This window comes from Schistocerca gregaria, chromosome 2 (genome assembly GCF_023897955.1).
Source record: "Schistocerca gregaria isolate iqSchGreg1 chromosome 2, iqSchGreg1.2, whole genome shotgun sequence".
In the NCBI taxonomy this organism is placed as follows: Eukaryota; Metazoa; Arthropoda; class Insecta; order Orthoptera; family Acrididae; genus Schistocerca; species Schistocerca gregaria.
Window position 1 is genome coordinate 703,670,332 of NC_064921.1, and position 16,401 is coordinate 703,686,732.

The window sequence follows — 16,401 nt, forward strand, 5'->3', positions numbered from 1 at the left end:
CGTACCAGGTCGGGTTGACGGAGGAGATAGAAAAGATCCAAAGAAGAGCGGCGCGATTCGTCACAGGGTTATTTGGTAACCGTGATAGCGTTACGGAGATGTTTAGCAAACTCAAGTGGCAGACTCTGCAAGAGAGGCGCTCTGCATCGCGGTGTAGCTTGCTCGCCAGGTTTCGAGAGGGTGCGTTTCTGGATGAGGTATCGAATATATCGCTTACCCCTACTTATACCTCCCGAGGAGATCACGATTGTAAAATTAGAGAGATTAGAGCGCGCACGGAGGATGCAGATGAATGTACAAGGTCCTGAATGGCATCTGATTTAACTCTAAGCAAATACCAGTATGGTTTCTGCTAATAGGCCGTGTTAGACACCTTCCCATTCCCTTGTCCATTATTAAGAATTGTGAATTCATATGTTATGTCTTTGTTATTACTTTTATTGTTATTATTCTGCAATTTCATAGTTTAATTTTTTTTACAATGAATTTTGAAAAACTGTATGAATACATTATGACATGCTATTTGACCTTCACGTGTATTTTGAAGCAGTGGCGTTCAAATTCCCTGTCATTCTAGGTTTGCTTGTTACGTAGTTTTACTAAATCTGGAAAAGGGAAACACTTTAACGTATAACAGAAATCTTAAGTCCTTTCTGAAAGTGTTTGTCTAGAGCGCAGATTTATACGGAACTGAAACGCGGACGGTTAGTAGTAAAGATAAAAAGAGAAAAAAAGCTTTTGAAATGTGGTGCCATAGAAGTATGCTGAAGATTAGATGGGTAAATCAGATAACTAATAAAGAGGTACTGAATCGAATCGGGGGAAAAGTAATTCTTTGGCACAACTTGGGTGCATCAAGGATAAGTCAATTTGGTTATGGAGGGAGGCGTGTGGGGTAAAAACTGCAGAGAGAGACCAAACATTGACTACAGAAAATGGGCTGAAGTGCACTTAACTGAAACAGTCATGCAGAGTGGAAGATATTTGTATTCTGTCTCTAATGACCTCGTCGTTGATGTAAGATTAAGCCCTGATCTTCATTCTTTGCTTCCATGACTTTGTATCATTGTCGCAGAGTTTCGGTTGAACAAAAATTAAGTAAAAGTTAGTACTTAGAACATAGAATACAATATTTCAATCCCATGTTTGTAGACGCCATAAGAGACTTGTTCTGATGCTCACCTGTTCGTCGAACCAGTCCTGGACTACTTCAGCCTTGCTATTTGGGACATTATTTCCTTGTAAAATGCAAGCCTGTCAAAGCAAGAGACACAGCTTCTATTGTCAACATAGAACGCGATTTAAACTGACAGCAATTATCACCTCAGCACTTACAGTACTTTCTCGCCCATTGCATAAAGAAGCGACAGCGGTAACAGGTGACGTTAGTGAGGTAAAAGTGAGCATTTTAGGCTGCTGAGTGTGAACAAAGTGAGTAACTATTGCAACTGTGAATTTGTGGACTTATTTGTCCGGAAACTCTTAAGCTATAATAGAAGATACCAGTTGAAAACAAAAAAAAATATGCGCTGTTTTATTGTAATACTGCGGAGTTTACCTGCGCTTGTTGTGTCTTGTGAAATCCCTGCCTGTGGATCACAGAAGGTGATAGGACTGAGCACTCACGCTATGCAGTGGCTTCAGGCTCAGTAACAACGCATATCTGACCAAACACTGTTAAGCTATTGTCCCGCTTTCCAGTCCGCGCTTAGCTAGGTCATTGCCCTGCGACAAATGTGTGCTTAGAGCGTCCGCTTATCAGTCGAGTTGGCTAACACCACACAGAAGTGCGTAAATCCTGACCTACTTTGTCGCTCTTTTAGCCAGTCAGATAACGAGCAGATAATCGCCCACAAATTTCTCCTTGCTGACTATTTTAAGCAATGTTCCCCGATCGTAAACTACTGGAGCAAAATGCTTTCCAAGAAAGACGTTTGTGTCTAAGCTGCTTCTGAAGCCATTTGGAATCCATTACCTCATCTCTAAAGAGGAGTAACCATTATTTTATTCTCAATGAATCGAATCTTCAATAACTAAAGACGATATATAGTATATACTCAGTGGTATGTGTACACACTCCGTCCAAAAAGCTCCGAGAATGATTTTGTTCCTGGCGCATAAGCGACGTCAGCGTAGTAGCTACGATGGCACCTTGGACTAGCAACTGTAAACAATAGGTGAGCATTCGATCATTCACTTGTGAGAGCGCAGTGGAACTCAAGCCTTCGAGGCATTCTACAGAATGTTTTGAAAAAGAAAAAAGAAAAGTGTGCAAAGTTACACCCGTACATCTTGACTTCCGAACAAAAACAACGGCGTGCGGACACCAGCCCTGTCCTGACTGAAATGCAACGGCAGACAATTAGTTTCTGGAAAAAATCATCACAGATGACGAGACTTGGTGTTATCAATGCGAACCTACCACAAAACGAAAAACTCAACAGATTCAGCTGAGTAGTCAAAGCTTTGACAACATAACCGACGTGCAAGTCAACGCGACGGGCGAGTTGAACAACATGCAAAAGCACTACTTTTCTCGCCGTTTCACATGTTTGTATGAACGTTCTGTGCGTTGTATACAAGTGGGGCGGGGAGGGGAAGAGCATGCAGAACACAAAAATCATTAAAACTATCATCAGAACCTTTCTCTGTTTTTTATTAATACAGTATAAGAAACTTAAGGACTGACACATGTCTGTATATGTATCGTCAACGAGGTAGCAACGTAGTAATGACTGCGTGGCCTTGCCTTCTCACAACTGAATACGAGGAACTAAACCTACGTATACCAAACAGTGACTTTCTTTCTGTTAAGAGACGCAGTAGCTTGCTGGTGCTATTTGCAAACATAATCTGATTTCTCAAGTGAAAGTGTTTGTCAAATGAAACGATATGGTTCCAGAGACCTTAAACATCTATGATGTATATACGCACAAAGAAGAGACGAATGAAAATTTGTACCAAGTCTGCGATTCTAATCCCGATACAGATTTTCAATCATCACTTCATTCTGAACATATGCATCACATAAATGTTTGTGTTCATCACCCAGTCCTACAATCTAGGGTATATTACGTGAAAACTCTATTGTTTAAGTGGTCCATCGAAGCAACCGATTGTTAACACCCCCCCAACAGCGGTGCTCTAAAGCAAAGAAATTATTGATTTTTATTGTTGCACACGTCCCTTTTCTCTTACTATTTCGACAGTATGTAGCGGCACTTGGTACGCTAGTTTTACTTTATATTACAGATGAGCTAATCCTTTGACCTTTAAAAGTCATAGCCGCGCTTGTAAGACATACTGCTTAGAACCACTGTGACAAAGTCTATCACACACTGGAATTATGAGTAGTGTTTTACTGTAGAGCGAGCAACGTTATAGATTTTAGTATGTGTCACGAAACAGCGGTTGCCTGAAGCGAAATCGTACATCACAGGACAATTCGTGCACACGCAATGCGTGTGCCGTAAGCTCGTGCACGGAAGGAGTAAGGCAATACCGTAACTATGGGAAGCATAACAGGTTGACAATACGGTAAATGAACAGATGTTACGTCTTTGGCAAAAAAAATCATGGGAGTTCTGTGACTATAGTGGTCGTGAGTAAAACTAATTAATACATATTATTGGGTTGGTGTATAAGTTCGTAGCGTCTTTCCATAATTTTAATAAACACAATAGATACACATAACAGAGACTTTGGCCATCAATAATATATCCCCCTTCACTATTTACGACAGTCTGCCAACGCAGGGGTAACTTTTTCATTCCGCAACCGATGAAATAACATGGTTTTGAGGCGAAGAATTCATCGAACCATGTTTGGGGCTCATTTTCGTCCGGAAGTTTGTTCGATAGATAGCGGAGAAGGTGAAAACCTGAGAGCGCAAGATCAGGCGAGTAAAGTGTATGCGGAATGACTTCCCAAACCAACTCCCCTATAGTATTTTTTGTCAGTCTAGCAGAACGTAGGTGGACGTAGTATCACTTCACTGCAGCCTTTGCGGTGTTTGTTCTTGGACTGGGTCTGCAAGACGTCTCAGTTGTAGACAATAAATGTCAGCAGTGATGGTTACAGCTCCCTTCTTTTCCTCATGTTAGCATAAAGACACCGCTTCTCGTCACCAGTAGCAATATGGGATAGGAATGGTTGATGTTATTCACGAGACAACTGATGACGAGGAAGCAGAGATGCGCATATGGCGACCCGCTGATTTTTGTGATTTTGGCTTAGAGGCTGCAGTACCTATGCACCCGATTTTTGAATCTTTCCTATAGAATGCAAACGTTGCGCGATGGTGGAATGGTTACAGTTAATCACATGCCAGTTATCGAGTACACTGACGTGGATTATTTTGGATTAATGCTTTTAAACGATCTTCTTCAAGCCCCGAAGGTCTTCCTGTAAGTGGAGAGTCACTAATGTTAAAACAATCCCTCATTAAAATGAGAAAACCATTTTCTTGCCGTGCTCTGTCCAATGGCATTTTCCCCAAAGACGGCGCAAATGTTACTAGCTGCCTACGCTGCTGTCACCCCTCTCTACTCAAGCAGAAGAATATGTCGGAAATGTTCCGATTTCTCCACTTGACACTCCATTTTCTGGCATCCACAGGTCCACTCACTACATTCAAATGACAATGTGTGAATTCAAACAGAGCAACAGTGAACTGCAAATAAATAAATAACAATGATAAAGAAACTCATAGGAAACGAAATGCCAACATGCAAAACAAAAACGGCACGAACTTATGCACCATCCTAATAATAAACAGTGACAGTGTGTCTCCTTCATTTCTACGCTATGCAATCAGTAACGTGGTGTAAATTTTGAGCTTAAGCCTACTGAGTACTTTTATGTTCCTTTAAAGTAAAATAAGTATTAGCGGAATAACGTTGCTCACAGCGTAACTGGTACGGAGACTGACCAGCTGTGCTACAGAGCGAGGAGTCACTGGATTCGTATCCTGGGGAACGATGTTCAAATCTCTGTTCAATCATTATAATTTAGGTTTACCGTCGCTTCGCTAAGTCATGTGAGGCGAATGCCTGCAGGGCTTCTGAAACTATACAAACACCAACTTCCTTCTCCATCCTTGTCCAGCCCAGCTTAGCGCTTCGTCTATTTTCATTAGTAAATCATTCAGGAAACGGAGTTGCAAAGTGATCTCCACTCATTGTTAAGCGGTACCTTTCGGAAAATGTACAGATAAATCAGCTGAAGCAACATCTTTGTTTCGATTTAGGTACAGCAACTCACATTTAAGCGAAGGAATTTACATTTAAGTGTCCTATAAAAGTATAAAAAATATCATAGTTATAAAAAATGAAATTCGAAGTGTAAATCTAATAAAACAAAAATTTACAAAAACTCAACTTACAGATAGCTTGTGACAGAAAAGACAGCCTTGGTTGCAGAACTGGATTTTTTTAATTTCATTTATCCTCCCATGACGTGTTTCGCCTTAAACAACTCATCTTCCGACTGACAACTACCTGCGGGGGAATTTCATGCGTTTTAGACTCGGTTTCCCGTTTATTTAACGTCATCTATATCAGACAGCGAGGCAATTTTTTTTTATTTTTTTTTTTTCAAATAGTGACCACGGCTAGAACATTTCTAGACGCGGCATCCTATCTGCTTAACACTATATTTTGTCAGCCAATCTGAAGATGCCTTGTATAAGGCGAAACGAGTAATAGGAGGATAAATAAAATAAAAAATTCAGTTCTGCAACCAAGACTATTTGTTCTTTCATATTGTTACCACTGGTTGCTGTACCACACCGCCAAGGTTTGGAGAAAGTTTTACAGACAACACCTCCGCAAAAATGAAATGTGATAAAGCAGCATAACTGGGCAAAACAAGACTAGACAGAGGATATAACGAATGCTGTGCATCAATCAGGACCTTGACAAGTTGTATCTTACTCTACATAGTATGTTTCCCACACTGATACAACTATTACCCGGTCGTTGTTTAATGCATTCTCCCTTCTCCTCCTCCTCCTCCTCTTCCTATTTCTACTGTACTTAACATAAAAAGTGATTGGTGGAGGGTTCATCGAACCACTGTATGACTAATTCTCCGCCATTCCACTCTCGAATAGCATGTGGGAAAAACAGACACCTAATCTTTCTGTGCGAGCTATGATTTCTCGTATTTTACTGCTATGGTCCTTTTTCCCTGCGTACGTGGGAGCCACTAAAATATTTTCGCATTCGGAGGAGAAAGTTCGTGATCAAAATTTCGGAAAGGATCTCGCAGCAACGAAAACCGCCCTTGTTTTAATGATTACGACCCTAACTCGCATATCATCGTCCGTTTCTTTAGATTTAGAACCTGGAGTGTCGCAGTTAATTAATTTCTGAAACTGCTACAACTTGCACTGGATTTGGTACTGTTCCATTTATTGAGAGTAACCTTCTGTTTCTATAAGGTGTTTCAGTAGTGCATTCTTTATTCGGACTGAACTTCTTTTCGTTGGCTCCCAGATCCCACTACCATACGTAAACGATAGAAGAGATAAAATTTCGTACAAGTTTGCAATATTTTCTTGTTTAATATCAGCGTTTATATCATGAAAGACAGCATATGAAGCTTCCAAATCTCACAAAATTTATTTTCAGTTCTGTAGTAATATTATGGTTAATTCAACAAGTTAATAAATATTTTTGCAGCAATATCAAGTAAACTGCATCATGTTTCAGCTTAGCCTTGCATGCCATCGGTTTTATTTCATCTTTCGAAATATCAATGTCATATTCTTTATATACATAAGGTAAATTGTAAACTTCCCTTAGAAAATCACGTTCCACATCACGTGATCGCATTATCGGCATATCATAAAATATTTAAAAATCTTCGTTTGATAATTTGATACTTCTATATCTGTCAAATGAATATAAAAAATTTGAAAATGAGTCCGTGATCATAATGTGGCACTTTATTTTACAGGTCCTCCCATCACACAAACTTTTATTACACTTCGCTCTTACCGGTTATGCTACTGCCATTTTCGGATCTACTATAAACAAAAAAACAGTGGTATAACCAACTAAGTTCATTTAGCTGAAGCTAATCTGTAACAGACCCGGTGATACGTAAGATAATTTAGAAGAACGTCAATATGATTAACATACCATAAAATATTATGATGTAGGTATCAACGTCAAATTGTATATGTAGGTTCACAGTCAGAATTGGTGATGACCTGGATGCGTCTGGTATTTATATAAATAACTGAGGCCAGCCAAGGACACTATAGCTTGGGTACATGCGTAACCAGTATCGCAAATTTAATAGTTAAAATGCAGTATGCGTAGTATTAATTAAAATTACTTCATATGCTAAATGAGCGTCTAACAATAAAACATGTAGTGTAGTACGTGGAATTAGAGCCATACTTAAAATCCACATAATAAGCGCAAATACTAATTAAAAAATAACACCTATACATCGAAACTTTCAAGCAGGACAAAACAGTTAAACCATAATCGTAAGCGTAAGGTAATCAACGAAACAGTGACTGTTAATCAGAAAGTCAATAGTAGATAATACACTCAATGGCGCCGCCTCGTGGCTTCCCCGTTTGAAGCTCTACTTTTCCTGAGGCGGAGCTCGCGAAGGAAAGCCCCGTCTCCAAGCCGTTTCGGGGCTCGACGCTACTCAAACCAGTAGGTTTCTGAATACATTCAAATAAGTATTCAGGCTAAACTCCCTCTGTTCATTCAGCAGCAATTCCAGTTGGCGTTTTCTGTGAACATAGATCTCCATTCCCTCGAGTAGGTTCAGTAATTGCCCCTTTGGTGCCCTGTGCAACACTTTCATATTATCCTCTATGTTTCCTGCCCAATGTTTTTCTTTATCTAGATGTGTACCGAAAGTACGCTTATTTTGCTTATATGTAAGTTCTCTGAAACGAGTCTTCAAATTCCTTCCAGTTTGACCGATATGAAACTTGTCACAGTCTTGACAATTGATCTAGTAGACACCAAATTCTAAATATTTGTTTATTTTGTTGCCAACTTTGAGGCGTAGCCTAGAGCCAATTGTAGCTTTCGTTTGAAATCCAACTTTCGCTTTCGTTTTTCTGAAACCATGTGCAATTCTGTCGGAAAATGCGCCATCGTGTTTCATTATGCATAACAACAAATTTCTTCCCCTCTGGATCTACTGTCTCCTTATTGTCATTTATTTTTTACTTTAGTTTATTATGAACGGTTATTATGTCGCTGCCCTTATACCTCTCTGTATTGGTTACTTGTCTGATCACATTTAATTCTTCCACTTCGTCGTTAGGCGTGAGCGGTAGTTTTAGCATGCTATTGGTCACGGCTCTGAAGAACGCCCATTTATAGGATGATAAGATCTCACATTTAGAATCGTGTTAGTAGCTATCGTCTTCCTAAATATGTTAATCTAATGCCGTCGATTTCGTTTAGTTAATCTAAGATCCGAAAAACATATTTCTTTCGGCTTTCTGTTCCACTGTGAACTTAATTTTTTCATTCATCCCACCCATTTTTTCTACTGCCTCGCTATTTTATTTCCGTCACGTTTGTACAGTAGTATGATGTTGTCAACATAACATCTGTAATAGACAGTTATTTCGCAGACGTCAGGAATTTGTTCAAAAAACTTATTTTGTAGCTCATTTTGAAGATCTCAGCTAAAGAACACTACAAACATTTTTTAAAATGTTAAACAATAAGATTTTTTTATCAAAATAACGGTCTCGCATTGGGAAACAGTTTGCTGCTATGTCATACAATTGTGCATTTTCCGACAGAGGTGCACATGCTTCCTGAAAAACGCAAGCGAAAGTTGGATTTCAAACGAAAGGTACAATAGGAAGTCAAAGGGAGCCATATCTGCATGTGAGCAATTTCGAACGGGGCAGAATGATCGGTTTCCGGGAAACGTGGTTATCATACCATGACATTTCGGCTCGCACAGTGCATGCTGCTATGACAGTGATGCGTGTGTAGAAGCAGTGAACAGAGGAATAGTGTACCAGCGACGAGCGTAAACTGGCCCACGCAACATCCCATGATGACCGTCATCTTGTCCACATGACCAGAGACCGTATAGCGTCATCTACAGTATTGGCTCGTCGCTGGAGCACTGCAACAGGTGTGAAGTTGTCTGCATCGAAGGTTCGTCACCGTCTGCTGCAGGTTGGACTATTGTCCAGAAACCACAAGCTCCTCCGATTGCAACGGGCACGTGAACACCGTCACTTGGGTGCTGAGCGGCAACATGTAACCTTTTCGGATGAGTCCCGCTTCAACGTGTCCTACAGTGATGGCCGCATACGTGTCTGGCGGTACCGTGGTCAGCGCAACCTGGAGGGCAGCAATGTGGAGCGGCGAGGGGACAAACACCAGGTGTTATGGTTTGGGGCGTCATTGCATTGGTTGCAACAACCGATCTCGCCTCGTACATTTTGTTGGCACTTTGGACAGCAACCGGTATCTAACGGATGCTGTGGAGCCTGAGGTACTCCCCCTGCTTCCGGCATCTCCACAGGCCACAATTTCAACAGGACCATGCCCGGCCACATATTGCAAGGAATGTACAGGTTTTCTTCGAAGAGCGGCGGGTATCATTTACCTAAGACATTTTTAATTTATTTTTATAGTCGCGCGGTTCCAGACTGAAGCGCCTAGAACCGCCGGCTTAAAATAAGAGCTTGAACTCCTTTAAATCTCCCAGCCATGTTTGAGCCGCCACAAAGCTATTGATAGCGCAGCCCCAATGTCTTGAGTTCTTCTTCTGCAATCGAAGTGCCAGTAGTTGATTTAAGCTCAGTAAAACCCAAAAAGTCTTCTTTGTAACAAAGGTCTCTATGTCAGTTACCTAATACAAAATGTCATCTGTTCCTTAGTGGTGATATCAGTTGTTGAAACACTGGTAAAATTCTTCTTTTAGCTGAGGAATTAAACCATGAGCACGATGTCCTTGTAAAGGTAGGTTATTTCTAGCACACAGGACTATAGTCTTTATAACAGGCCTCAAGCGTTTCCGGTTTTCTTCAATAACGGACGATTTCTTGCTATCGAGGAAAACAGCAATACTTTTTATTACTTGATTGGTGAAATACACAAAGGGTACAGACGATCTTCTTTGTCATGGAGACACAAAATATCTCAAATTTTCCTGTCTCGGGTATGGATGTGTGTGCAGTCCTTAGGTTAGTTAGGGTTGAGTAGTTCTAAGTTCTAGGGGACTGATGACCTCAGGTGTTAAGTCCAATAGTGCTCAGAGCCATTTGAATTTGAATCTTATTTTAAGTAAACAACCGTTGGCTATTTATACCAACTGTCTTAGCTACTCTTAAAACTTGTGCATTTCAAAGTCTTGTGATACTCCGATAGTTACAAATATGGTGGGAATTGTAAGATCAGTTTCAGCATTCTTGTCTGTCTCTGCAAGCAGAAAAAGTTCCCTAGAGGAAGCTATATCACAACTACCGTTTACAGAGTCAAAGAAAACAAAGTTGAAGTCAATGTGTCCAACAAGACGGGTCGAGAGGCACGATACCCTTATTACTTTCAATGAGATATTTGTCCCGGTCGTGACCTTGCTTGACGAACTTTCAAGTAGTCGTGAAACCAACGCAGAAACGGATAGTAAAGCTTGTATGTTTAGTTCTGCTGTCCGAAGAGGAGACTTCGTAGTAGATTTAGCAACTGGAGCATATTGCTTCTTTTTAACTCTAAGACTAAGCGAACAGCTCCAAAGTCCTAAAATGGATTTAACAACTGCCTTAAATAATGTCAGTGATGTGCTTGAGGTGTTCAACAATATAAGGACGGATTCGGAAACAGAATTCGGAAGTATTTTTGAAGACGCTGCTAAACTGGCAGAAGATATTGGAAGTACAATAGCAATGCCAAGAACTATTTCAACACAAACCAAAAGAGACACGCTCCTGCTTTAAACGCCGAGGAATACTTCCGGCGAACAGTAGTTTTGCCTGTTGTGGACCGTTTTATTGCCGAGGTAGAAACAAGATTTCCCCAAGATTTTCGCACCATACTACCACTTGTAGGTCTTATTTCTGCATACTGTTTAAAATACGGCGAGGATGAAGTGATCCAGGTATCAGAGAAATTTGAACAGTTTTTGGAGAGTTCTAGAATGGATGAAAAAGTGGGTTGATGAAAGTAGAAGACCTGAAACAGTAACTGAACCACTATAGAACTGTGACAAGCAGTTTTTCCTAAATGTATATGTTTTACTTCAAATATCTGGGACTATTCCTGTTACCATAAGCACTCCTGAACGCAGCTTCTCTACTTTGAGATGAATAAAGACTTATTTTTGTAACACAATGGGGCAGGTGAGACTAAATGGATTGGCTCTTGCAAATACCCACAAGGAAAGAGATATGGACATTGAAAATATCATTATAATATTCAGTAAAAAGAAACAGTGGCGAATGAGCATGAAAAATTGGGCAAAAGACGGAAATATAAAGTGAATTTTGTTATAGAAATTTTTTATATTCATGTCAAGTTCAAGTTTTTACATTCATGTCACCTTCTGTATCCAGAAGCTTAATGAAAACTTATTTGTTATAAGTTCACCTTTTTCATGGTTTACGTAATTTATAAAATCTCCCATGTGAAAATCATTTCTTTTACTCTGAACTCCAAAATAGTTACCAAAAACTACTGTAAGCAACACCAAATTTTACCAGTTTGTCGGCGGATGACACCAACTCTCCTTTTGTTAAGCGATATTCCACTCCCCCATTCCCCCCCCCCCCCCTCCCCCATTGCCCACCCGCCCCCTTGACCGACTTCTCGAACCGCCCCTGATCCCGAATGACATCAGAGTGTGAAAGTATGGAAAGTATGTTAGCTTACTAATTTCTGTACCCTCAAAACTGGTAATTTATCTGATAGCAAAAGTTGCTGATTCTAGTCGCTTTATAATATCCAAAATACGAATTTTCCAATTACGATTCTAGTCTATATGTACGCCCAAAAACTTAGTATACCCTACCCTGGCTACTGACTTCTGTTGGTGTGTTATGTTTATTGAAGGAACTTCACTCCTTGCAATGGAAAATTGGATACACTGTGTTTTTTGAAAGTTCAGATTAAGCTCATTCGGAGAAAACCAATCAATAAGTTTTCCAAATACATTATTTGTATCATTTTCCATTGGAGTTTCTTTCACTGGATTAATAATGATGCTTGTATCATAAGCAAACAGTGTCAGTTTAGCTTCTTGTTTCGGATAAGAGAGGAGGTCATCCACATATATCAAGAACAGAAAGGGACCCATGATCAAAGTCTATAGACACCTAATGTAATTTCACCCCGGTCAGATGAAGCGGGAACCTTCCTTAAATCTTTTAAAAATTGTATATTGCTGTCTCAGTGGAACAGCACATAAAATGCACTTTCTAAGCATTTTTACAAACTGTTTATTGGATAACAACACGAGCCCCTTACTACCAATCCATTCTGTGAAAACCGCACAGCAATAGCACTTTCCATTTGCGCAATGTTTGAGGTGCAAGTTTAAGTGATTCACCCTGTATAAACAGCCACCGTGTTGAAACTAGCGGTAGCATAGTCGGCTGCTTTGAGCTGCAGAAGGTGCAGTGCTGAACCGACAACTTACAACTAGCACCAAGGTAGATTTTAGTTTCGATGCGTTAGATAAAAATTATCTCAACTGCCTATTAAAATTCACATAGAAGAGGTTGTAGAGAGCTTCAGGGAGAGCATTAGGGAACGATTGACAAGAAAGGGGGAAAGAAATACAGTAGAAGAAGAAAGGGGAACTTTGAGAGACGAAATAGTGAAGGTAGCACAGGATCAAGTAGGCAAAAAGACCAAAGCTAACAGAAATCCTTGGGTAACAGAAGGGATACTGAATTTAATTGATGAAAGGAGAAAATATAAAAATGCAGTAAATGAAGCAGGCAAAAAGGAATACAAATATCTCAAAAATGAGAACGACAGGAAGTGCAAAATGGCTAAGCAGGGATGGATAGAGGAAAAATGAAATGATGTAGAGGCTTATCTCACTAGGAGTAAGACAGATACTGTCTATAGGAAAATTAAAGAGACCTATGGAGAAAAGAGAATCACTTGCATGAATACCGAGAGCTCAGATGGAAACCCAGTTTTAAGCAAAGAAGGGAAAGCAGAAAGGTGGAAGGAGTATATAGAGTGTCTATACAAGAACGATGTTCTTAAGGACAATATTATAGACATGGAAGAGAATGTAGATGAAGGTTAAATGGGAGATATGATACTGCGTGAAGAGTTTGACAGAGCAGTGAAAGACCTAAGTCGAAACAAGGCCTCGGGAGTAGACAACATTCTATTAGAACTACTGACAGCCTTGAGAGACCCAGTCCTGACAAAACTTTACCATCTGGTGAGCAAGATGTATGAGACAGGCGAAATACCCTCAGACTTCAAGAAGAATATATTAATTCCAATCCCAAAGAAAGCAGGTGTTGGCAGATGTGAAAATTACCAAACTATCAGTTTAATAAGTCACAGCTGCAAAATACTTACGCGAATTCCTTACAGACGAATGGAAAAACTAGTAGAAGCCGACCTCGTGGAAGATCAGTTTGGATTCCGTAGAAATGTTCGAACACGTGAGGCAATATTGACCTTACGACTTATCTTAGAAGAAAGATTAAGGAAAGGCAAACCTACGTTTCTAGCATTTGTAGACTTAGAGAAAGCTTTTGACAATGTTGACTGGAATACTCTCTTTCAAATTCTGAAGGTGGCGGAGGTAAAATACAGGGAGTGAAAAGGTATTTACAATTTGTACAGAAACCAGATGGCAGTTATAAGAGCCGAAGGACATGAAAGGGAAGCAGTGGTTGGGAAGGGAGTGAGACAGAGTTGTAGCCTGTTCCCGATGTTATTCAATCTGTATATTGAGCAAGCAGTAAAGGAAACAAAAGAAAATTGGGAGAGGGAATTAAAATCCATGGAGAAGAAATAAAAACTTTGAGTTTCGCCAATGACATTGTAATTCTGTCAGAGACAGCAAAGGACTTGGAAGAGCAGTTGAATGGAATGGATAGTGTCTTGAAAGGAGGATATAAGACGAACATCGACAAAAGCAAAAGGAGGATAATGGAATGTAGTGGAATTAAGTCGGGTGATGCTGAGGGAATTAGATTAGGAAATGAGACACTTAAAGTAGTAAAACAGTTTTGTTATTTGGGGAGCAAAATAACTGATGGTGGTCGAAGTAGAGAGGATATAAAATGTAGACTGGCAATGAGAAGGAAAGCGTTTCTGAAGAAGAGAAATTTGTTAACATCGAGTATAGATTTAACTGTCAGGAAGTCGTATCTGAAAGTATTTGTATGGAGTGTAGCCATGTATGGAAGTGAAACATGGACGATAACTAGTTTGGACAAGAAGAGAATAGAAGCTTTCGAAATGTGGTGCTACGGAAGAATGTTGAAGATTAGGTGAGTAGATCACGTAACTAATGAGGAGGTATTGAATAGCATTGGGGAGAAGAGAAGTTTGTGGCACAACTTGACTAGAAGAAGGGATCGGTTGGTAGGGCAGATTATGAGGCATCAAGTAATCACCAGTTTAGTAATGGAGGGCAGCGTGGAGGGTAAAAATCGCAGGGGGAGACCAAGAGATGAATACACTAAGCAGATTCAGAAGGATGTAGGATGGAGTAGGTACTGGGCGATGAAGAACCTTGCACAGGATAGTTCAGCATGGAGAGCTGCATCAAACCAGTCTCTGGACTGAAGACCACAACAACAATAGAAGATATAGTCTTGAGAAGTCAGATAAATCTTTATGATACACACTGTCTGTCGATCCCAGTATTATTGTACCTGAAGATGGTGCATCGTGGCTTGGAAATCGATAATAATTAAATTAGAAATAGAAAAGAAATAAATAATGCTTTTAGCCACGAAATTTTCGAACAAATCCGTGCTTTCCGCTTCTCAATCAAATACTAAAAGATGAATGTCAGTACTTAGGCTGAAGAGCACGGTGGATATGCACTGCAGTAGCTTTAGCAACGGATGCTCGCCGGAGGGAACCGCTGTTCGCCACCTACCTTGGTCCTTAGAGCGCTGCTCCCGCGTGAAGGCGTTCCATTGGTACAGGAAGCGAGAGGCGACGTAGCAGACGAGCCCGGCGGCGATGAAGGGCCAGTACTGGCTGACGAAGGGCATGTAGGGCATGAAAGCCATGTCTGCCTGCTGCTCGCCGCCGCCGTAGTCGTAGCCACCGCCGCCGCCGCCGCCGCCGTCGCACTGGCCGCAGCTCCTGGTGGCGGGCATCGCGGCTGCCGCGGAGCACCGCCCGTGGTGGGGGCGGCGGAGTGGGGGCGGCGAGTGTCTGCTGGGCTTTCCGGGCCCGCACTGTGCTCGGCGGCTCGCCTCTTCTCTGGAGGCGCTCCGTGGGCGCCCTTCTACTCCAATTTGCTGCACTTCGATTTCCGAAACCTGCGATTCGGGCCGTTGCCGAGGAGACCGTGCACTGTCAATCTACATACGTTAAGGACAGACGGGGCCGTAGCTGCTGCAGAAGTTGTTTTGACGTTTCGTAGGCAAGCACAGCGGACAAAAAAATTAGACCGTTAGGAGACTAACGCTACTAGCCTGATATTGGCCTCGAGTCTGCTTAGAATGTCGTATCCAACTGAAGACAGTTGCTAATGATCAGATACTGTAGAGCCACCAAACTGCAAGGATGCTGACTCCTACGTTTCCGAATAGAATTAAAGGGCCCGTTTTTCGAAACATCGTAATAGACTTCCACTTCAACCCCTCTCTAAGGGCGTTGTGGGGCTGCATCCCGACTGGTTGTGATCGCACCCCTTTGAAGTGCTGTGTGACAGCAGTTTTTGCTCTTGTGTATTGGCTGGATCTACTAGGGGCCACGTTTCAAGTGGTTAAAATGGCTCTAAGCCATCAGTCAAAAAAAATCGTTAAAATGGCTCTGAGCACTATGGGACTTAACATCTGAGGTCATCAGTCCCCTAGAACTTAGAACTACTTAAACCTAACTAACCTAAGGACATCACACACAACCATGCCCGAGGCAGGATTCGAACCTGTGACCGTAGCAAAAGCGCAGTTCCGTACTGAAGCGCCTAGAACCTCTCGGTCAAAACGGCCGGCTAGGGACCACGGTCCGAAGCATCAGGGAACAGTTATGGTTTTTTCAGCCCACCTGTTTCACACCTTTCTATGGCGTGATAGGTGGGGTGGGGTGGGGGGGGGGGGAGGTGGTGGCGACAGTGACACGCACGTGAGTAAAATGGGAAAGGGTCCCCTAAGAGTGCCGAATTGGGCAACAACCCGGTGGATGGTACCGGCATTGAGAAATTTAAAAATGCACCTTTGCAGGCAGAACCTGT

At 41.3% G+C, this 16,401-nt stretch overlaps 1 protein-coding gene across 1 annotated transcript in view; it reads right to left on the reverse strand.

The window, feature by feature from the left end:
- LOC126334817 (iodotyrosine deiodinase 1) overlaps positions 1–15,334 on the reverse strand; it is a 110,236-nt gene extending 94,902 nt beyond the window's left edge. Inside the window, exon 1 of the mRNA XM_049997460.1 lies at positions 15,094–15,334. Coding sequence (XP_049853417.1) covers positions 15,094–15,319 — 226 coding nt within the window. The 5' untranslated portion in view covers positions 15,320–15,334. The remainder of the gene's footprint in view (positions 1–15,093) is intronic.
- Between the last annotated feature and the right edge of the window lie 1,067 nt (positions 15,335–16,401).